Source organism: Lemur catta, chromosome 10 (genome assembly GCF_020740605.2).
Source record: "Lemur catta isolate mLemCat1 chromosome 10, mLemCat1.pri, whole genome shotgun sequence".
NCBI lineage: Eukaryota > Metazoa > Chordata > Mammalia > Primates > Lemuridae > Lemur > Lemur catta.
Genome location: NC_059137.1, coordinates 18,135,911 through 18,159,557, shown reverse-complemented (window position 1 = coordinate 18,159,557; position 23,647 = coordinate 18,135,911). Strand labels below are relative to the sequence as shown.

The 23,647-nt window shown below is 42.9% G+C and overlaps 1 protein-coding gene across 1 annotated transcript in view; it reads right to left on the bottom strand.

The window, feature by feature from the left end:
- ASTN2 (astrotactin 2) overlaps nucleotides 1-23,647 on the bottom strand; it is an 808,895-nt gene that overhangs the window by 558,898 nt on the left and 226,350 nt on the right. Inside the window, exon 4 of the mRNA XM_045563087.1 lies at nucleotides 2,428-2,580. Within this exon, the coding sequence (XP_045419043.1) occupies nucleotides 2,428-2,580 (153 nt within the window). The remainder of the gene's footprint in view (nucleotides 1-2,427; nucleotides 2,581-23,647) is intronic.

Sequence of the window (23,647 nt, the reverse complement as noted above, 5' to 3'; positions counted from 1 at the left end):
AATAAAGAGCGGGGAGGTTTTAGACTTGGAGTCTAGTGTGTTTATGTGGTGTGGTTGTATAGAGGATATAGGAGGGGGATTCTTGGTGAATGGTGAAGGAATAAAGATGCATAGATAAAGCTGAGTGAAATTTTGAGGAACTCTGAATGCCTAAACCAGAATAAACATAAGACAGCACTTATTCACTCCCTGATACATGCTATCTGACCTTTCCAAGGTGATCTACATTCATCATTTCATCAGATCCTCACAGCAATCTTCTGGGGGCCTGGCACCCCCATTTTACAAAACAGGAAACTGAGGCTCAGAGAGAGCCAAATGACTCTTCCAAAGCTATGCAAGTTGAACCCGAGTAGGTTGGGATTAGCACTCCGCCCTTTCTGACTTCCAGGCCCCAACTATTTATCAAGACACAATGGTTCAAACCTGGGGTTTACCACTAAAGTTTCATAAAGGAACTCTATCATTTCTTCTGCCTCAATTTATGACCTTAGCTTAACAAGCAGATCTTGCCTTTTTACAGGATTCAGGATTTTACAGAATTCAGACCTAGACATCCCCTCACCAAATAGTAAGCATCTACTATGTGTCAGGCACTGATTTAGGTCCAGAAATGTAAAGATGATTCAAACAATAAGACAATCCCCGCCTTCAAAGAACTCTCTGTCCAGCTAAGGAAAGAACTAGACAAAAACAAATTATATTACACAAAAATGAAACCAGAACTTAACACATGTATAAAGAAAAGGTGGGAGAATTCAGAGCGAATTGTGACTGTGACAATCAGTGATGTCTTCATGGAAATGTGTCATGCATATTGAGCTTGGAAAGACAGGTAGGATTTCACCCGTGTAGAACACAGTGGTGAAGTTAAAAGGTTTGAGACTCAGACTGCTGGGTTCTCCCTGGCTCCACCATTTACTGGAGTGTCCCTTGGGCCAGTTACCATAGCAATCTGTGCCTTAGTGAGATCATCTGCAAAATGAAAATTACCATTGTATCTGTTTGAGAGGGTGGCTGTAAGGACCAAATGAGATATATCAAATGACATATATATATATATACACACACATACATACATATATGTATATATATAATTTAGCCTGATGCCTGGAATAAGTTTAGTGTCAACAGGTGACAATGATTATCTTAGGGCCAGATGGGGGTTTCATGCAGAGAGAATGGCACAGGAAGGAACATGGGAGGACAGAGCACATGTATTTACAAGAGACAGTGGAGGTCAGAGCTCTGAGTATCATGTTCATAGTGTGGACATGTCTGAAGGTGGTAGCTACTGAAGCCGGGGAGAAGGGGAATGACATGATTAGAGCCAAGTTACAGGCAATGGAGAAGTGAGAGGCAAGAAGAGGAGTGGCCAGCTGGAGAATACTGAGTGGACTGAAAAAAAGAAGGAGATGAGGTTTGGAAATCAGGCAATGACAAGTGGGTTCCTGTTATATATGAAGCCACACAGATGGTCAGGGGAAGACGATGATGATGATGATGATGAAGATGAAGATAATGAAGAAGAGGATTATGATGAAGATGATGAAGAAGATGATGATGAAGAAGATGATGATGATGATGATGGTGAAGATGATGAAGATTATGAGACGATGAACATAGTGATAAAGATGAGGATGATGAAGAAGGTGTAGAAGATGATGATAATGATGAAGATGAAGAAGAAGAGGAAGATGATGAAGATGAGGGTGGTGATGAAGATGAGGATGAAGATGATGATGATGTTGATATGGGAAGAGAGAAAGGGAAGGAGAGAAGAGGAAAAGAATCAGGAAAGAAAGATCTGCTTTTTATTGAATGCTGGGCTGGGCATCGTGCTAAGATATCGTAACAACCCTGTGAGACAGGAGTGACTTGGAGAAGTAGACCAATTTGCCCTGGGTGACATAGTTAGTTAGCAGCAGAACCTAAATCTGAAAGCAGTTCTAACTAGTTTACAATACTCCTGCTGTGGACTGCTATATTATTCAGCCTACTAAAAAGTGGGCCCAAACCCCTGTTCCTGGCCCCCAGCTCACGGACACCTTCTATTAGGATGTTCTGACTCTTTTGTACTCCCTAGGGTGACACCAGCTATCATTTAAAGAACATCTACTGTGTGCAGGTCCTAGTGCTAGACACTTCCCATATATTGTCGCTAATCTTCCCAATCGCTCTAAAATTTGGAGAATCCATTCCCACTCTCAGATGAGGCAGCTGGGGCTCAGAGAGGTTAGCTCTGGGTGCAGGGAGCACATCTCCAGGTTTGCCATCTCCAAGGGGATTTATCAGAGAGAGAGAGAGAGAGTGGCAAGAGTTCTATGAGCACAGGGGGACAAAGGAAGAAGGCAGAGCTCTCCCCAGCAACTCTGGAACCTGTGGACAGCCGGCTGACTTCCTGGCAAGAGGTCCAGGAGGGCCTACCTCGAGACTTGCTCCTCCGCTTCCGCTTCCCTGCCGACGCACTGCGTGGGGCTGGCTGCAGCTGACCGATTTCGATGGGCGTGTTAGCGCGGAAACTCTCCTTGAACTTCTGCATCAGGGACTCCACTGTCTCCTGCGTCGCCCCAGCTGCTGCTACAGGGTGGCAACAGGGCTGAGGTTAGGGCTTGGCCCCTGCTCAGTCCCTGGAGGACTGGGCCTGGCCACCCCGAGTCCCTAAAACTCCCTCCATGACCCATTTAAGATATAGAATCACAAACCACTAGCTAAGCACAGATGTATTGCTGGCTTACTCATTTATTTATTCAACACCTACTATGTTCCAGCCACTATTCTAAGCCCTTGAGTTATGGTGGTGAAAAGTCAGATACAAGCCATTATTCAAGTAATTCATACTTTAGCAGGACACATATCTAGACAATTCCAACACTGTGCAATATTTCTGTGATAGGTGAGTGCAGAATTCCTGAGGAGTACCCAAAAGGGTCATTGTACCCATCCTGGGAGTCAAGGCAGGCTTCCAGGAGGAGGCACTAGCTAGGCTGAGAACTTAAGGTGGAGTAGAAAGTAGAAAAGAAGGCAAAATCAGGCTGGGCTTGGAGAAACAGTGTCCTGCACCAGTGATGATCTGAAGCCAGAAGGATAACAGTGCTCAAGCAATGGGAAGTAGCTCAAGGTGGCTGCAAGGGACCTTATGAAGAGAGGCTGCAGGAGATCAGTCTGCAGAGATAAGGATACCCTGTAAACCACATTTAGGAGTGCAAATTTGATCCTAATGACAAAAGGTTATCACTGAAAGGTTTCAAACAGGAAACTGACAAGTTCAAATAAAATCATTTTGAGAATAATTATTAGTTAGAGCATGCAGAATGCAAATTGAGGCAGGAAAGGAGGCCAGCACTGAGGTTTTGCAGTAGCCAGACAGTGGCATGGGTGGCCTGAGCAAGGATGGTGGCAGTGAAGGTCACACGATGTCTTACGAGATAAAACTACAGAACTGTGGATATCTAGATCACTTAGCACCATATCCCATTTTACTGAGGGTAAGTTGAGGCCCCAAAACAAGATACACGACTTGGTCTGAGCTAGGAAGTGGCAGAAGGAAGCCTTCTAACCCCTATTCTAATGTTCCACTTGCAACTATACCCTCCACTGATCTGTTAGTAGCCACATTTCCACAAAGTTTCAAAATTGAGACTGGTAGAAAGTTCCAGTAAATGGAGAGAGCGAGGTCAGAAGGGGAGAGAGAAAAGATAGGGAAAAAATAGAAAGGCTTGAGCCGGAAGGAAAGAGGCAACATGAAAGGAAAGAAATGGAAACTAGAAAGAAGAAAGGGAAAATCACTGAATGGCCTCAGTGCTTTTGTTCTGAGAAATTCCCAAAGAAAGCCCTGACTTTGAAATCTTCAAACTCAACCCTCCCTCCATCTATGTCTCTGGAAGCTAGGAAATTTTTTCTTCGGTTTGAGCTACCTGCTGTCTGACGACCAGAGATGGGATGCACCAAAGATTTCTGTTTCTTTGAAGGGGTTTCATCAGATGGACAAAGAAGGCTCCCAAACATCCCAACACCCATCTCTAAGAAGCACCTGTTTGCCCAAGAAAGCTACAAATGTTTGTCTACAGGGCAAGTCATACCTAGAGAGCTCGTTTGATATTGTGTTCTGTGAGAAGTCCCGTCTTCAGGGACACAGGGGCATCTATGATTGCTAAGAAAGAAACACTTGACAACACAAATGATCTATGTGGTGGCTACAGCTTCCTCACCTGCCTCTCTTACTGTCTCTCTCCCCAGACATCTCAGTTAGGTCTCCTTGAAGGTGAACCAAGAAGACCCAAAACATGGACCCCACCTCCAAGCTTGTGACCCTCCAGAAAGAGGCTGCAGTATGATTCTGAGAAGCAATGTCATGCCCAATTTTGATTCCTTAAACCCAGAGTGAAGTGTGATTTGCCCAAAATTGTAAGAGGTGGGCTATACTGTGGTTGACAGTCCAGAACAATTCATAGTCTGGAATCTTTAAAGGGAAGGACCCACACAGGTCTGTCAATCTTCATTCATTCATTCATCACTCCATTTATTCATCCATTCATTCAGCAGAGTTTACAGAAAAACCACCACGTACCTATGCTGAGCGTACTCAGTTTGGGCTGCCATAACAAAATGCCACAGGCTGGGTGGCTTAAGCAACAGACAGTTATTATCCCACAGTTCTGGCAGTTAGAAGTCCAAGATCAGGGTTCCAGAATGGTCAGGTTTTGGTGAAGGCCCTCCTCCTGGCTTATAAACGGCCTCCTCCTCCCTGTGTTTTTACCTTGCCAGGTGTGTGTGTGGGGAGAAAGAAAGAGAGAGAGATCTCTCCCTTCCTCTTCTTATAAGGCCACAGTTCAATCAGATTAGAGCCCCTTCTTATGACCTCATTTAATCTTGGTTACCCCCTAAAAACCCTATCTCTAGAGACAGTCTGCTCTGGACTAAATTGTGCCCCCCGCCCTCCACCAATTCATGCATTGAAGCTCTAACTCCCAAATGACTGTATTTACAGATGGGGCTTTCACTAGGTAATTAAGGTTAAATGAGGTCATAAGGGTGGGATCCTAATTCAATAGAAAGAGTAAGAAAGAGAGACCACTCTCTCTCTCCGTGCACACACACTGAGAGGCCATGCGAGCACGCAGCATGAAAGTAGTGTCTGCAAGCCAGGGAGAGGGCCCTCACCAGAACTCCACCCTGCTTGCACCTTGACCTTGAACTTTCTTCTTCCAGAATTGTGAGGAAATTAATTTCTATTGTTTAAGACACCTTAGTCTGCAGTACAGGTTTAGCATCCTTAATCCAAAAATCCAAGATCCGAAATGCTCCAAAATCTGCAACTTTCTGAGAATCAACATGACACTCAAGGGCTATGTTCATTAGAGCATTTTGGATTTCGGATCAAGGAAGATGAACCTCTATTTTGTTATGGTAGCCCAAGCAGACTAAAACACAGCCACGCCGGTAGTTAGGGCTTCAAAACATGACATTTGGGGGGACACATTCAGTCCATGACAAGATACCGCAGTGAGAAAACCAATAAAGCCTCTCATGATGCTTGCCATATAGACACGAAGACCAATACTAAATCATAATTGACATCTAAATGCAAAATGTTCACGTGATATGTACAATAAAGTAGAGGTGAAGGATGATATGAGAGGCTACATTAAAAGACTGTGACCTAGTCCAGGAAAATCAGGGAAGTGAGCAGTGTGACCAAGGTGTGAAGAGTATGGTTACTCAAGTGGGGAGGAAGTGGTGAGTGTTGGGGGGCTGAGGTGAGAATGGCAAAAGGGGCAGAGGGAACAGTCTAAGCAGAGACCTCTTGGGGAGAAGGAACATGAAAGGGGGTGCAATCGTCCACCGGGGCTGAATCACTGAAAGCAAGCGATGTGAGATGATGCTGGGAAAGAACTAGAGAGCCCTAACCCTAACCCTAAATCTAACCCTCACCCTCTGGGCCTTGTTAAGGGTGGAACATACTGAAGGTTTTAGATTGGAGAGTGACATGATCTGATGTGCATTTAGGGAAGATTGCTGATCACTCTGGCAGAAAACAGAAGAATTCACTGGAGAAGGACGGGAATGAAAGTGAGAAGACCTACCAGGAAGACAACACAGTAGTGCGTAAGTCCTGGTATGAGACGCTGCTAGCCTGGAGCAGGGGAGCCAAGGTAGAGACAGAGAAGCATATAAAGGAGTAGAGAGAGCAGGGACAAGTAGCAGAGTACTAGAGTCAGAGAAGTGAGCAAATTTGAGAGACATTTTGTAGGTAAAATGCCCACAGAAGGTGGAGACTGACTGATAAGGGAGAGAGGCATTGAGGATGACTCCTGGTCTTGCACAGGTAGGGAACAGCAGCTCCTCCATGAGAGGAGGAACTCCATAAGAGACCATGTTTGAGAGGAGTGAACATGAGTTTAGTTTTAGATATGAAAACCCTGTGGTGTCTTTGAGACACTGAAGTGGAGATGTTGGGTAGAAAGGAATCCATACAGTCCTTGGAAAAGGCAGGGCAGGAGTATGTGCGGTGGTGAAGAACGTGAGCTCTGATGCTGGCACGGTGCAGGCAAAAGAGCACACAGCCATTCCTGATTAGCGCTGGTCACTCTCCACTCGTCCTCCCAGGTCCCTCTGCAACCCCTAGGCTCATTCTGCCCAGGCCCATGTCCTGGAGGCAGATCCCTTTGGGCTACAGCACCTGGTTCCTTGTTATCTGGCTGCCAGGCGGTGTGGCCAGTGGGATGCTCCAGCAGGATAGGGAAGGAATTTGGAGTTATTTCTTCCCTTGCTCCTTTCCTGTTTCTGTACCATGTTTTTTATAGAGACTGGGACCCTCAGCAATTTCAGCTTCTGCCAGGGGCCCTCTTTCCACAGTCACAATTCTCGCAGGGCCAAGTAAAACCATGTTCTCTCCCGGCCCCTACAGTTCTAGAAGCCAGTAGTGGCTTCCTGGCATCTCTTGTCCCCAGTACCTTGACATCCCCATGTTGATTCTCTTCACTCTGCCTATGCCTGTATAAATAGTCACTTCATTGAATTCTCTTTCAAATTCCCATTTCAGGATGCCTTCTTTGCCCAGCTGGGCTCTTGACTGATACAGCATCCCCATCTCTCTCTCTCTCTCTTTTTTTTTTTTTCATGGCTCTGACATTCAGCAATTCCTAAAGGTCAGCCTCTTTCTATTCTGCTATTTCTGTTTCCCTTCTTCTCAGCTGATGCAGAATTGGCTGGCTGTGGGCAGAGGAAGGCACACAGAGATGCAGGGTTTGCTCCCCTGAGCTGCAAGGGTTTCTGATCCCCACCGTAGCAAATCCCATCCATCTGCTTGGCTGCTCTTGCCGCGGTGACAGTGCCAAGAGCCCTGACAGGCTTAGAGAGGCGAGTGCTTGTGCAATCCTCTCCATGGCGGATTTCACCCTGCGTACCACGCCTCCCATCCCAGAGCCCTCCCAACCCCATGCGGCAACTCTATCAATATCAATATATCAAGCTGTCCAAACAAGCCACGTTACCTCCTGGTACCCGCTGAGCTCTGCCTCCCCAGAGCGGCAAAATGCTCACCCATCGCCTGGATGAATGCAACAGATGGTGCTAGTTCTGAGCATCGCGGCAGGCCCAGGAAAGGGGGGAGCGGAAGGGGACACCGCCTCTTTCTAATTGACATAGGAGCCATCGTCAGGCTTAATGGGAATGAACCACTGGGGCCTGAAGAGAGGAGCCCTGGCCTTCAAGCCAAGGCAGAGACAGACGAGAGGAAAGGAAAAGAGGAGGGAAGAGGAGAAGGAAACAAGAGTGTAAGAAAGAACTCTGCTCGCTAATAAAGTACAGGGGCCAAGAGAGGAGGGCAAAGAGGAGGGGGAAGGACAGGAGAGACAGAACAGAGGAGGGAAGCAGTGTGGAGAGGACAGGAGAGAAGATACAGAAGGTGAAAGGAGAAAGCAGAAAAGAGGGCAGCCCTTAAGTCATTTTGCAAAGGCATAAGGGGCGTGTTGGTTTCCACATATCAGGCCTCGGCTTCTACACTGCAGAACTGGTGCTGCACGCTTTGTCTACACTGATCCCCAGCACTGTGTCTTCACGCTGCTCCCCACTGTTCTCTCCCCGCACAGCCACCCAGGGTGCCCTACTGATGAAATGCGTGCAGGTTTGCGTTCAGGTTCCAGCATTGCTTTCATCGCCCTCTTTAACTGTTTCAGACACAGTCAGCCTGGGGCAGAAGAAAATTCACAATGCTTGAGTACCAACTCTCCGCTAGGTAAGGAGCCTGGCATTGCCTTATGGTTTCTCATTTATTCCTCCTAAGTATCACTAACTCCTGTTTAGAGATGACGCTACCAAGACTCAGAGAAATGAAATGATTTTCCAGGGTCACACAGCTTAGAAACGGCAGAGCTGGGATCTGAACTCGGGTTATGGTGACTCTGATGCTCTGGCCGTATCCGCTGCACCACTCTACAAGTACTGTCTCTGGTCTGCTTGGGGGTAAAGATGCGTATCTCAGTTTTGGAGTCTGGATGTGTGAGTTCTCTGGGCCTGGAAAGTGACTCCTCAGAGCATCTGGGCAAGGAGCCCCAGGCAGTCTGGCCCGGGCTGAAGCCAGTGGCTCGACTTGATTGGAGACTGGCCCGCTATGCCAGAGGAACCTCGCTTAAGACCGTCCAGCCCGGAGGTCCCAGGTTTGGCTTATATCTCATTTTGTCAGTTCTGTCTCATTACAGAACTTTGCTCAGAGAACCAAGAAACAGATGGACATTAATTGACCATATTGCCTAGTGCAAGTGAGAAAGCCTACTCGAGTTCCAACGTTAACTCTGCATTGTGTGGTTTTGAGTTACTCCTTTCATGTTTGCTAACCCTCCATTTCCCTCTCTATAAATGTGTGCAGGATCGTTGAGAGGATTAAATGTAATTGTGTACATAAAATGTCTAACAGAGCTTCTAGAACATAGTAGGAACTCAAGAGAGAGCAGTCATCACCTACCTTCCCCTCACTAACCCATCAGCTTTGTGATGTTTCACGTAACTCATTCCTTCCTTCCTTCATTTTGAAAGTCATCAGCATTATGAAATAGCCACTTTGGAAATTCTCGTGAAGAGTATGCTTTCCCCTTTTATCCAGAGGTGAAAATGGAGTCACTGAGAGACAAAGTCATGACGACAGTCAGCAGCAGACCAAGGTCTAGCACTCAAGTCTCCTATTTCCACCACTCCTCCCTGCCTCCCCAAATTCTAAGGTAATTTTAACCTTAGATCTTGTAACAGTTAATTTTATGTGTCAATTTGGCTAGACTATGGTACCTAGATATTTGGTCAAACATCATTCTAGATGGATCTCTAATTTTTTTAGATGACATTAATCTTTAAATCAGTAGACTTTGAGTAAAGCAGACCACATGGTGCCTAGGCCTCATCCAACCAGGTGAAGGCCTTAATAGAAGAAAGACTGACCTCTCTGAGGAAGAGGGAAGAGACTACCTTTACATTTGAGCTGCAACATCAACCCTCCCCTGGGTCTCTAGCCTGTTGGCCTACTCTGCAGATTTTGGACTTGCCAGCTGCCACAATCACATGAGCCAATTCTTCCAAATAAATCTAGATAGATAGATAGATAGATAGATAGATAGATAGATAGATAGATAGATAGATGTAGAATGCATATAACCTATACAAAGTGTGTGTGTGTGTGTGTGTGTGTCCTATTGGTTCTGTTTCTCTGGAGTGCCCTTACTAATACAGACCTCAATTTGTGTCCCCAGGCTTTAGACTGGGCATACTCAAATGTCAGGACTGGAGGAAAGGTATTAAGAGAAGACATCCTAGTCCTAAGGTACACCTTCACTGGGAAGACTCAACATATTACATAAATGCAAAGAACCACCAAATGCTGAAGTTGTGAGAGTCCAGTCACTGAATATAATATCCCATCTCACATAGTAGTCACCTCTTCATGAAAAGAAAAATAAGTAAGAAGGAAAACAGCTGGTGTTCCTTAGCCAGATGAGAAAATGCTCCACAACTAGAACAAATTTAAAACCCATGCACACATTTTAAAAAATGGCTCCCTCTTCCCAAATCTCAGGGGTAAGAAAACTGATGGATAGAATTTCTTCACTTTTTAGTTTTTTCTCCTGTATATTTTCTTAAACCTTTGGTGCCTAGTATAGCTTATCTTCAAGCAAGTGCCTGCAGACAAGACAAATGAACAAAAAGGAACAAATATAAATTGGAAAACTTGGGAATTGCCTTTGCTTATACACAAGATCTTGGGCCTGTCAGTTAATACTGCAGATTTGCAGGGCGGTCATGATTCCTGGTAGGAGAACTGCATTGAGTTTGAAGGATGGAATTAAATTTAATGATATTTTCCTCTCTTCTGTTAAAAGCACAACACATCCCAGGTTCTCTGGAGCTGGCTTCACAGTCCCCAGCCAGGGCACAGGCAGCCTCTAAGATGCCTTCCAGCTCCATCATCCTGCAGTTCTAAATGCAAATGAATGTGTTTTTGTGAAGACAAATGTGGTAACTGCAATAGCTGCATCCTTCCGTTTGCAAAGTATTTTACCTCCCTCGACTAATGTTATCGTTATGAACTGAACTGCCATTTTATAGAAACCAGAGAGGTAAAGGATATTCCAAAGCCCTGTCCAAGGGAAAAAGGGTCAAGTAACTAGACAGGCTGGGTCAAAGACTTCCTGATCACTTCATTAGCACTTTGATGGCAAGGCCTGGGCATGGACAGCTTTTAAATCAGCCACAGTTTAAAATGTTAGCCATGTTTCTTACCAGCTGTAGGACTTGAGCAAATCACTTAACCACTCAGACTCGGCTTCCCTAAGTACTAAAATGCGGCTTGCAATTCCAACTCCAACAAGCTGTTTTTGGATTAAATGAGATGTTAAAATTGTATCACAGTGCCTGATACAGAGCGAGTGCTTTAAAAATCGGAGTTAATATTATTATTGCCAAGAGATGGGGAACCTGTGGCCTTCTGATTTCAAGATTGTTCTTTTGTAAGCAACAAAGAAGGTAAGAAAGCTTTATCTTTCTCTGCTGCACCCCTTTTAATAAAAGGATTTGTTCTGTAAAATTTGGATTCAGTCAAAAGGCCGCACTAAAGGACCTAGAAGGCCACATGTGGCCCTACGGTTGGTTGCAGGTTCCCCACCCCCACCTCAGTCCGGACAGCAGAATCCAATGGGAGTCAGAGTCACTAGCCAGATCCCTCTCTGAGATTCATCCCTTCTGTAACGTCACAGGAAGGCCACATCATGTGGCTCAGCACCCCTTTGCACTGGAAAACCAACAAGGGAACAATTGGAATTCTTCACCCAACACCCTCACCGGGTGCTGCATCCAGGGAGGACACTGAGACACAGTGATGAAGGGAACACTGTCCCTTTTAGAAACAGGACACTGTTGAGTGGAAGGGGCAGGTAAAGCCAACGAGAACAGGGTGTGCCAAATGCCCAGACAGAGAGCAAAGCGTAAAACATGTCTCCCAATTCCTTTTGTGAGTGGAACGGTGACAAAAAACTCCCAGAGGAGCCACCATCTGGTCTGGGCCTTCAAGGATGTGGAACCAGGTAAAGGGAATGATGGAAAAAATATCAGGAGAAAGGAAAAGGGGCACAAATTATAGAGAAAATATGGCACATTCTGGTTCTTCTGGAGCTGAAAGTCAGAGACAATTGTATAACCAAGAGAATCCATCTTCAAGCTAGGAAGGAGGACCCGGTGCCTTCTACCCAGTCCTGTTTCCTTTCCCAGACCCTACTTCCAAAATACCACCTCCTGTAATAGCCCTGCTCTCCAGCCCACTGCCCTTTCCTGCCTCTGTTACTGTTGCCCCAGATCCCATGGGTGCAGTGAGTCCAACAGACTTGGGTTTAAACCTTCCTTCTATCTCGTACTTATTATGTGGCTTTGGGTGACTTCTCTAAGCCTCAGTTCCTTCTCTGCAAAGCCTTGGGCACAAATCTCCCTCAAGAATTGTGCAATTTTATTTTGATGTTGTTACAATTCAATGTAATAATACATGCAAAGTGCTTAACACACTACCCAAACCAGATTAAGCGATCGACAAAGCATAGCCTTTATTATCATTATTGTTACCCAGCTTAGCTGAGATGAGCCTGCAGAGGGTCTTGCCCAGAGACAAAGCTCAACAGATACTGGGTTCTCCACTTCCCTTTTGGGTAACTCACTGCCTTTAACTAAAGATAGAGGGACTCTGGTCCCCTGTTGTCTTCTCATGTTCAAATTTTCCTATCATTCTTGGTCCCTGTAATATTCAGGATTTCTATCTCCACTCTGCTCTAGCCAATCTCCATCATGGTTACACCTTGGATCATGCCATAACCTGGAACCTGGATGTGGCTGCAACATGAACCCTGGAAGTACAGCTTCTGCTCATGGTCCTCTGTCTGGTCTCACATCTTGCTTTGTTATGCTCAAGTTTGTGCTTTGACTTCAGAGATATCACCAGGTCCTGAATGTTAAGCATATTGTGCCAAACACTTGGGAAAGTATAAATCTGTTGCTGACTAAGGTCTAGTACCACCACTGTGTGCCAGAGGAAGTTGCTTTTCTGGCAGCTGGTTGGCAAAGAGGAGAGAATCCCACTATTTTTCTTCTACTTCCTTCCTTTCTAGAAATTTAACCTCCTGCGCACAGGTTTCACTTCTTCCCCCAGAGCTTGAACTTCTTAAGTTGATCTGTTACCACGGTTCATCTAAACATACCATTCCAATTTGCCAAAACTCAACAGCAATAATAACATTTACTGTTTATGGAGTGTTTACTATGTGACAGGTATTATTTAAGGTAAATTTAGCCATCATTTAACGTCATCCTCATAATGACCATGGTACATGGAAGTATCAGCCTCATTTCTTCACCCTTCCCTGAATTCATAACCTTGTTACTGCCTAGTGTAGAAAGGAGTGCACTTCATTGCCCCTTGACTTGGGCTTGGCTGTGTGACTTGCTTTGGTGAATGGTATGTGTATGAAGCGCAGCGTGTGCTCGTCATGAACCTGGGCTTCAACAGTCATCACGTATTTCTACTCACATGTTTACAACTGACTCCACCAAGAGGAGAGCCTGTCACAGCTAGTCTGCTGGTCCAAGAAGGATGAGTGACTCATGGTGGACTCACAGTTCTGCAGCCTGGAGCAGAACTCCTACATTCTAGGTCACTGACCCCAGCCAACCTGTACATGATGAGCAACCCACGTGAAATGAGCATAACACTTCGATTCTAAGACACACAACTAATCAATATAATATTTAGTACTGGATGCCAGGGCAATTTTGTAGTTGTTTGTTATGTAGCACTGTCATGGCAATGACTGACTGATGGATAACCTTTCAAGATATATATCATTATCTCCATCTTACAAATGAGTAGGCACACAGAGGTTAATTAATTTTCCAAGGGTCATACACAGCCGACAGATAGCAGAGCTGCACAAATATCCTCAAATACGATTTTATGGTTTGTTTTGCAGCAGGACCAATAAACATGGTTTAATGAACTATTTTCCCATTGGAAAGGATGAAAGAAATGGTCCCCCTCTTAGCCAACTTCCCTTTAGACCACGTTAGCGATAATTGTGAGGATAATCCCAGAAATGACAATTACCTGAAACTGAAGTGTCCCTCATCAGTGGCATAAAGACTATTAACATATCCATTCACAGTTTCAGAGTTGGGCAATGCTTGCTGAATGAATGAACAAATGTTTCAAGGTGTTTACAGCTGCGTGTTCAATGAAGGGTAGAAAAGTATGCATTGTGACATGGCTATAATACTGACCTGTGATGTGCCTGGGAAGGGGATGAGGACAGAGCAGAACATGGAATTTGTGCAATTCTCACTATCTCAACTGTCATATTTTCCACCCATCCTCCTTTAAACTAAAGCAAATCTTCTCAGTACAATAGGGTGGTTATAAATTTAAACACATGTAAGTCAGCTATAGCAAATGGCAGGGATTCTGGAGTAAAATTAATCCAGCCACATTATAAATATGTCCTATTTCTCAATATTAAACTCTTAAAAATAGACTGGCTAAATATATAGACAATAATGGATTGAAGCTGAGTTGGCATTACTATCAGGCTTGGGATTTTCCATTTAATGACTTATAATTTCAGTTTCCCATTTTTACATGACAGTAAGAGCAGCCTTGCTTTATTATTCATGATTACACACCGCCACCACCACACAAAAACCCAAACAGAAAGCTAGAGAGTAACACTGGGGGTGTAAGCAGAGAATCCTGAATCGGAAACTCAGCAGATTTGCAGGCAGAACAACAGGAATCAATTTCCACGTCAGCTGCTGGTTGACATTGGACACCTCACCAAGCCTTTCTGAGCCTCAGGAAATTAAAATTCCTGCGAGACGTATGTTAAAGCATTTGGCAAGCTGAGTCACTATAAAAGTGTGCAATATTGTCACTTCACAACACATTGCTTATGAAGACTAGTTCTAAATTCTGCTTCTCACATCCTTAATCAGATAGTATGGGTACAAAGGGTTCAGAAAAACACCATGATAAAATCACTGTGCAAAATCATGTTATTATCATGTACACCAAAGTCCAACTGGACCTGCCTGTGAGCATCTGCTCACCCTCGAATACAACGACCTCACTGCTGTGAGCCTCAGTTGTTCTTTGTTTACTAAATGGGGATGAGGGTATACAGAATCAGGATTTGAACAAGAAAAATGGTGATGCCATCCACTCATGTTTGAGTGTCTACTCTATGCCAGGCACTGTTATCTCATATGCCACTCATCACGAGTCTGGGAAGTGGGTGACGTTAGTATCCCCACAATGGGGACAGAACTAGTCCTGGAGCCCAAGCTTGTCTCACTTCCATGATTTCAACCACTACTGACATAAAGCAAACAGGAAGAGGAGCAAAAGTAAGGTGTGGAGCGGGCAGAGAAGGGATTGACTGTGGAGTGTCGGGGCTGTCCCAGGCATCTACTGGGGCAGCTTTGTGGATATCAGGTCTCATAGGCATCTCAGAAATTATTTTTGTCTCATGGCTAAATATAATCCTGAATTATTTTCTTCCTTTCCTTATTTAGTTCTGGTTAAAAGTGGCTCGGCTAAGTATTACGGATACCTCCTTTCTTCTCTATCCCTTTCCCAGAGAGTAGCCAAAAAGAAAAAAACTGAGCTAAGGCAGCAGAGAGGACTGGAAATCATGTCTTCAGTGGAGCAGAACAAATTCCCCCTCTGATGTTTTTTGGTGAAATAATAAAGATCCATCCTAGGGAGCCATTTGTACAGGGAGCCTGCACGCACGGGTGGATGGGTCTTGAGGAATGCACTCATTTTGCTAGATGTGCACAATGAGGTAGAGAAATGTAATAAAAGAAAGATAGGGAGAGAGGCAGAGAGACTGTGATAGAGCCTCCAAATCGAGCTTGTCTCCTTGCAACACTGGAGATTCTGACAGTCCCCGAAGGAAGCTCACGCTGCAGCCACCGTTCTGGTAAAGGGGCTTTCCAGGGTTATAGACATCGTGTGCTCTCTCCTCTGAGCTTTCTCTTCCTCACCCTTTATTTCTCATCTGTCACCTCCTGATTTAAAGCTCCAGCAGTTGGAGCCTGCATGCTGGATTAGAGGTAGGTTTCCAAGCAGATTTTTTGGAGTCCCAGCAATAAGGCAGATTTTATAAACACAGATTCAGCTGGGTATTTTTCCCTCCTCTCCTTACTTTTGATTCAATACTTTGGGCAGCAGAGAGCTCACTATGAGTTAACTGTAAGGTGAACGCTGAGAAAGTAACAGGTATTCTTAGGCTATGTCAACGGAAGCATGAAGTCTAGAATCAAGAAGGGCACACCTCCGCTCTTCCTTGCTCAGACCATAGCTGGAGGACTGTGTTGAGCTCTGAGTATCACATTAAGCATACTATTTGCAAAGTAGAGCAGGTCCACACACGAGAAGCTAGTCTGATATGCAAGCTTGCACTGAAGTCATGAGGAACAACAAGACTTGGTGAGGGAATGAATAGAAGTTAGCTGCCTTCAATTATGTGAAATGCTGCATGCAGTACTAGCACTACTTCTAATATTATTGCTTAATGTCTGTATTGCTATAGCTCCATCCCAGGAACCACAATACATGCATGATATATGTTATAATTATAAGAGCTAGTATTTTTTGAGTGTTGATACTGGGCCAGGCATCTGCTAAAGGGCTTTGCAGATATAATTTCATGACATTCTCTACGATGTTACAAAGCAAACACTATTTCTAACTCTCTGTTATAGATGGGAAGACTGATCCGGGGAGAGATTAAGGTTCTTGACTAAGGCAGGGTTTCTCAACTTTAGCACTACTGACATTTGGGGCTGGATAATTCTTTGTTGTGGAGACTGTTCTATGCATTGTAGGATGTTTAGCAGCATCCCTGGATGCTAGACTCACTAGATGCTAGTCGTCCCCTCCCCAACTTGTGACAACCAAAATTGTCTCCAGATATTGCCAAATGCTCACTCAGACTGTGAACCAACAGACTAAGGTAACTTAGGTGATAAGAGGGTTAGGAATCAAAATCAGATCTGTCTGGGACGAAGACCCAAGATCTTAAAAACAATAGTAATAATAACAATCATAACTGTAACTATTATTTTATAAACCTGCTATTTAAGAGATCTTTCTGACTACGGAAAGAAGAGCATGCAGAGGTGTTAAGTCCTTTGAAACTGGATGTAATCAGACAAAGATGTCACATTTCAAAAATAAGATAGAAGAAACCAAGCCTTCTGTAACGGTGGACTAAAAGGCGGGTCAGATCATGGACAACGCTTCAACTTAATCATCCTGTGCATTTAAAACTTGAGGTTCTTATATTTATCCTAAATGTCTTTCAGTAACTGTAGTTCAGTAATTGTAGAGGAAGAAAACAATCTTAATCTGAAATGTCTTTTCCTTAGCAGAAACCTGAAGAAACCTCCTTGATTTTCAGATGTATGAGGCTGAGAAGATGCCATTCCCAATTCCCTTTCTTCGCCCCTCTAGCACACACACAGACACAAACCCTCTTGTCCGTGACTCTGGGCTCAGAAACAATCGATCCATTATCTGGTTCCAGGCAGAAGAAAGTTGAGATATAATAGCAAGTCATCAGCCATGTGGCAAATTGGCAAAGTCTCCACTGATTTGTAAGAAGTTAATGATGCCCAAGAACGGAAGACGTTGGCAGTAGGTAAGCCCACAGCCTCCCACCTGCCTCTTTTCATGGCCAGAACATCTACCCCCTGAGCTGTATTTGAACACAGAGGAGGAAAGGGGAAAGGAGACGTGCCCATTTCTAGCAATTAGAGATTGGGATGAAAAAAGATATATGGATCCAAGCCAGTAGGAAACCTGCTGGAAGCCAATCATCCCGGTGGCATGTCAGAGTCAGTTCTCAAAAGAGCCCGATGATGCAAGGAATTATACCAAGACGAAGCTAAATTAAAGCTGAACTGAGTTGGGCTGGACATCAAAACGAATTCTTCAATTAACTCAGGACTCAAGCACTGAAAGGAAAATGACAAGAGGAAGATGTGGACTTCCATTTCCAGAAAGTAAAGTGTCATCTACCAGTCTGGGTGACTTTTAGCCTTCACCTGCAAAACATAGGGACTGAAGCAACCCTGGGATGTTGACTGTGGTATATCAAAGAGGATGAGAGAGTTTTCCTAGGTGGCTGTGTGTAAAGATGCAGAAAGAAAAGTTCATCTTCAATTCAGAAACTGATGAGCCATTTGGTATGGCTGGAGTTTCATTTTCCTACTGCAGTAGGTGAGGGGAGAAGGAGAGTGTGGCCACATCATGAAGGGACTTGAACGCCAAGGTGAACATTTGTACTGCAGTCTGTATTACAGGGATATACAGGAAGATTTTGGTCAGAACAGTGACACTGTCAGAGATGCACTTAACAAAGATCAATGTGAATGTCACTGTGGAAGAGGGATCTTAGGGGGAAAATGGCTAATGATGATAATGAGAAAAAGAGCTGAAACGTATTGAGCCACTCAGCATGTGCCAATAACTGCACTAAGCATTTTACCTGAATTTTCCAATTTGACACACCAGTATGAGGTAAATACTTCAATAATTTTTATAGAAGAAATTAAAGCTAGGGTTCAAATTGTGCTCGAGATCTCAATATTAATTATTAGTGGAGTCAAGGTGCCAACCCAGTTCCAATTCTAGTGCTTATTCATTTATTTGAAGAGGCTGTGTAAGTCCAGACCAAAAAAGACACAGATCGTGACTTTAGCTATGTCAAAGGAAATAAAACAAGAGGATGTACATTTGGAAAACATACATTTAGGAGTTAGCATGGACAGAAATGATAGGACTTATATATGCATTGGAGTAAACAGAAGTCAAGAATGCATTCTGGTTTTCCTCCTAGAAATGACATATAACTATATGATTTAATGTTTAACTACACCCCAATATATCCAGAAGTTGCTTAAATATTCCCCTTTGCAGTTACAGAAGGATAACTTATCAGTGATGTTTTCCTTACCATGATCAACTTGCCTACAGAGCTAAATCAAAACATTCACTGCAGAAAGGATAAAAAAAAAAAAATCATGGTATGAAGAAATTTCTGCATCTCACCATCAATCTCGGTGAGTGCGTGGCAGAAGAGCACTGGGCATGCCCCAGACTCTGGGATTTGGGCAGGACTGGAGGGCTCAGGCAGACAGCCAAAGAGGGCACTGGTTACATGAGCAGGGGGGCTTGTGGAAGACTGAACTTGAAACTGAGGTAAACACAACTTATGCAAATATTTACACTCACCTGTTCAATGAGCTTTTCATGAATTTTTCGGTGGCTCTGACATGCAAGGTAAGTCAAACCCTCACAGTCTCACTGTTCTTGGACACCAGACATTTTGCCCACTCTGATCTTCACTGTTTGCTCACCTTCAGCAAAGTCTAAATCCCCTTTTGCGCTCTTGTCCTCTTGGATGTGCCTGACCCTCCCTACCTCAGCCCCTCTCCAGTCATCGCATTCATTCACTTCCAAGCTAATTGTTTCCATCAATGTGTGCAAACGAACCATTTATGGGAAATGCCACTGAATGTTAATTTCATTTGGAATTGGGTAATTGCAAAAAGCGCTTCCATTTTTTTTATTATATAGAATGAATAAGTATTGTATTAATAGTGCCATTTCCAATTACGACCACAATCGCAGGCCTGTCGTCTGCTAACTGTGGGTTATTTTTCATGAAACATTTTTCTGAACAGTTTGCTTTTTAAATTCCACTCCCCCACTCCTTTCCTTGCATCATTGTAATTAAGATAATGCAGAATAATTATAAACACATATTGGAAGCTCAAATGCCAGCATGGACTATCCAACTAGTACCACATGCTTATTGTAATTTCTCAAGCAAAAAAGAACAAGTATTGGAGTCTACTGGGGGAGGCAGAGGAAGGCAGCAGGGAACTGGCCTGAAAAGTCAGTAAGCCTGGCCAGAGCCCACATCTGGGGAGCTGAGCTTGCTTGGATATTTCTAGGAAGCATCCAGGAAGAGTGCTCAAGGTTTTTGGGTATTGAGAAAAAAATTACTGAGAATCCACTGTAAAACAGGTGCTTCACATAGATGATCTGATTTCCTCATCAAGGCAACTCCATAAAGTTTTTTTTTATTCCCATTTTACAGATGAAGAAACTGAGAGTCTAAGAGGTTAAGGAAGTTGGCCAAAGTGATGAGCCAGAATGTGCAAGCTGAAATTTAGTGCTCGATTCTATTATAAGCTAGTTATTGCCATTAAGAGTCACTCCAAACCTTTTTTTTGTTTGTTTTTTTCATTCAAGATTGTATTCATTCATGCATCTCTGGGTCAAGTGGGGCTCAGGTTACTCAGGCCAGTCCCAGCTTGGCTTCAAGCTGCAGGTCTACTTCACTTGTCTCTCATCCTCTTTAAAACAACGGGCTATGGGGCATGTTCCCACAGAGATGGGGAGGAAAATTCCACTGTGCAAGTGCATTTCAAGGCTTTCCTTGTGTCTCAGTGCTAACATCTCAGTGGTCACAGTAAGCCATGTGACCAAGCCCCACATCAACAGGGCAGGAAAATATGCCTGGCCCACAGTGGCCAATGGGAAGTGAACACGTGCTGAACAGTTAATTCAAGCTATCACACCTATGATTTTTTTTTTTTTAGTCTAGAAATTTTAAAGTTTATTGCATACGCTGCAGTAGTCCTTGAGGTTTCTGACCTGAGATTAACATGATGGGATAAGTTTTGTCTCTTAAGTTCCCTCAATTCTTTCTTCCCCACATTGACACAGCTCATTTGTGTACAGATTGTCAGATCACTCCCGTATTTAATATATTTTATCAGAAATGCAATGATTGACAGACATGGTAAGAAAGAAAAAGGTTGAAAATAGGGACAAACAAACATTGCTGCCTGGAAATCTTAAATTATGGAACACAGGCAAAAATAAGTCTGGAACAATATTGACAATGTCATATTTAGTCCTTCTCTGTGGAAATATGATGGCTTTGTAGCCATCACAAAAACATTTCTTTCAAGGTTCTTAAAAATAATTGGCATAAAATTAACCCATTAATTTTTCATGGCTTATTAATTAATTAAGCCTTAGTGTAAGTCTAGAGAAATGGTCAAAGCTTTGGAAAAGATTCAGGGTGCTTAGAGCTTCTTTCTCTTCTTAGGTCTCATCCTATCTCTTTTCTACAAAACAGCTATATCATTTGCCCTGAAATTCAAACACAGAAATTCAGTAGTAAATTTAAATGTAACTCCAAGGTATGATGAATAATTCGAATCTAGTTCATCTACACTAACTTTGCTGAAGGAAGAAAAGAAACAAGAAGAAAGGTACAAAGCATATATTGCCCTTAATGAAACAGAAAGAACTATCACTGACCTGCTTTTTTGAACATCAGTTTTTATTTTTTATTTTCATTGTTTTTTTAGAATTTGGTTTTCTTTTGAACAAGAATTGTTTTTATTTTTTTAATTTATTATTTATGTTTTGATAGATTGAAGGGTACAAGCAGTTTTTGGCTGCATGGATCAAGTGTATAGTAGTGATGTCTGGGTTTTCTGTGTACTTACCACCCGAATAATGTAAATTGCCCCCAGTAGGTAGATTTTCTTCCCTCACCCTATCCCACTCTCCCCCTTCTGAGTCTCCAATGTCCACTGTACCATTCTGTATGGCCTATGTACCTGTAGCTTAGCTCCCATTTATAAGTGAGAACATGTGGTATTTGTTTTTCCATTCCTGCATTACTTCACTTAGGATAATGGTCTCCAGTTCTATCCAATTTGCTATGAAAGACACTATTTCAACCTTCTTTATGGCTGAGTAGTGTTCCATGGTGTATATATACCACATTTTCTTCATTCACACCTTCGTTGATGGGCACTTAAGCCATATCTTTGCACTTGTGAATTGTGCTGCAATAAACACATGATTGCAGGTGTCTTTTTGATATAATGATTTCCTTTATGGAGACACCGAGCAGCAGGATTGCAGGATCAAATGGTAGATCTACTTTTAGTTACTTGGGTAATCTCCGTACTGTTTTCCAGAGAAGCTGTACTAATTTATATTCCCACCAACAGTGTATAAGTGTTTCCTTTCCACTGCATCTGTACCAATATCTATTGCTTTTTGACTTTCTAATAATAGCCATTATGACTGGGGTAAGGTGGTATTTCATGTAATTTTAATTTGCATTTTCCTAATGATTAGTGATAGGCATTTTTTCATGTTTGTTGGCCATTTGTATATCTCCTTTTCAAAAATTTCTGTTCATCTCTTTGTCCACTTTTTAATAGGATTATTTGTTTTTTCTTGCTGATTTGTTTGAGCTCCTTACAGATTCTGCGTATTAGTCCTTTGTCAGATGTATAGTTTTAGAATATTTCTTTCCCATTCTGTAGGTTTTCTATTTACTCTGTTGATTATTTATTTTGCTGTGCAGAAGCTTTTTAGTTTAATTAGGTCCTATTTAATTATTTTTGTTTTTGTTGTATTTGATTTGATTTTAGCGTTTTAGTCATGACTTATTTCCCTAGACCAATGTCCAGGAGAGTTTTTCCTAGGTTTTCTTCTAGAATTTTCATTGTTTCAGGTATTACGTTTAAGTCTTTGATTCATCTTGACTTAATTTTTATATGTGGTAAGATACAGGGAGATCCGGTTTTAGTCTTCTGCCTGTGGCTTTCCAATTTTCCCAGCACTGTTTATGGAATAGGAAGTCTCTTCCCCCGTGTATGTTTTTGTCTGCTCTGTTGAAGATCAGTTGGCTGTAGGTATTTGGCTTTATTTCTGGGTTCTCCACATACCTATAATTTTTTTCGAGTTTCCACTATACCATGAAAACCACTTGGAGTCTAAGTTCCTAGAGTGTAGGGGTCAGGTCAAAGGAAGGCAGACATAGAGTTGGCACTGAGATATGTGACCTGGAGCAAGGCAGATCCTCATCACTTTTCTCATCTACATAAATGGCAATACTAAAGGCCCAATCTCCCTAAGGAGGCTGTTGGAGGGTGACTGTGATATCTACAGAGTTTTAAGAAGTAGGATGCTTCTGGGTATGCTCAAGTTCTATCACCTTGCCCTGCTTTAATGTTTCTTCATTAAACATATCACCATGGACATTATATTTAATATTACATACTTATTTTATTATTTTCCACTCTCAACTTTGCAAATGTAAGCTAAAGCACTACAAACTCTCTATTTCATTAACTGTTGTATTGCCAGTACCTAAAGCATTGACCAGGATGTAGTAGGCACTCAATAAGGATTTTTTAAATAAATGAAATGTAAGGTGTATGAACCCCAGCGTACAAATATCCTGTACATGTGACATAAAAAAACTCAACCTGAGCCAAATTAGGCACTGTTGTGACTCTGAAGAGGGGACAAGGTTTTTCAGAGGTACAGTGGGATGATGATGATGATGATGATGGGTGGAGGTGGTGGTTTGATGTTGGTACTACAGATAATAAAATTTATAATATATACATATATACTAAAAAGATCCCTGGGCTTGGAATCAAATGGACTGATGACATCTTCCCAGCTGTGCAGCTTTGGCTGTTTTTTTAATCTCTGAAATTCTCAGTGATCTTATCTACATATAAATAATTGGTTTAAGTATATAGACTGCCAAAATACCTCAGGTCTCTGAGAGAATCTTTTAAAGTGTCCAGCACAAAATATGTCGCTACCAGGATGGTGGTGGCGGTGGTCACCATTGTCTGAACCTGTTGGTTTTCTTGGGAAAGGCATATAAAAATAACTCTTGTAAAAGCAAGTAGAATTACCTCAAAGCAAGTAGAATTACCTCAAAACAAGTACAGCAAAGGGCTGGGGGTTAAAAGTGAGAGAAAGCACTTCTGAGGACAAACGGAGCAGCTCCATGGAGAAAGAGGATTCTGAAGAGACTCTTAAAGACCATTTAAGACTCATATGTGGGGAGACAGAAGAGCAAAATCCCAGAATGGGGAAACAAAACAACAAAACCTACAGAGGGAGAAGAGGGCACAGTTAACAGTCACAACTGTCCAAATAATTGTCACAGTTTTTAAAAGAATCTTTCGGTTTATCTAAGTAATTCCAGATTTATTTATTAGT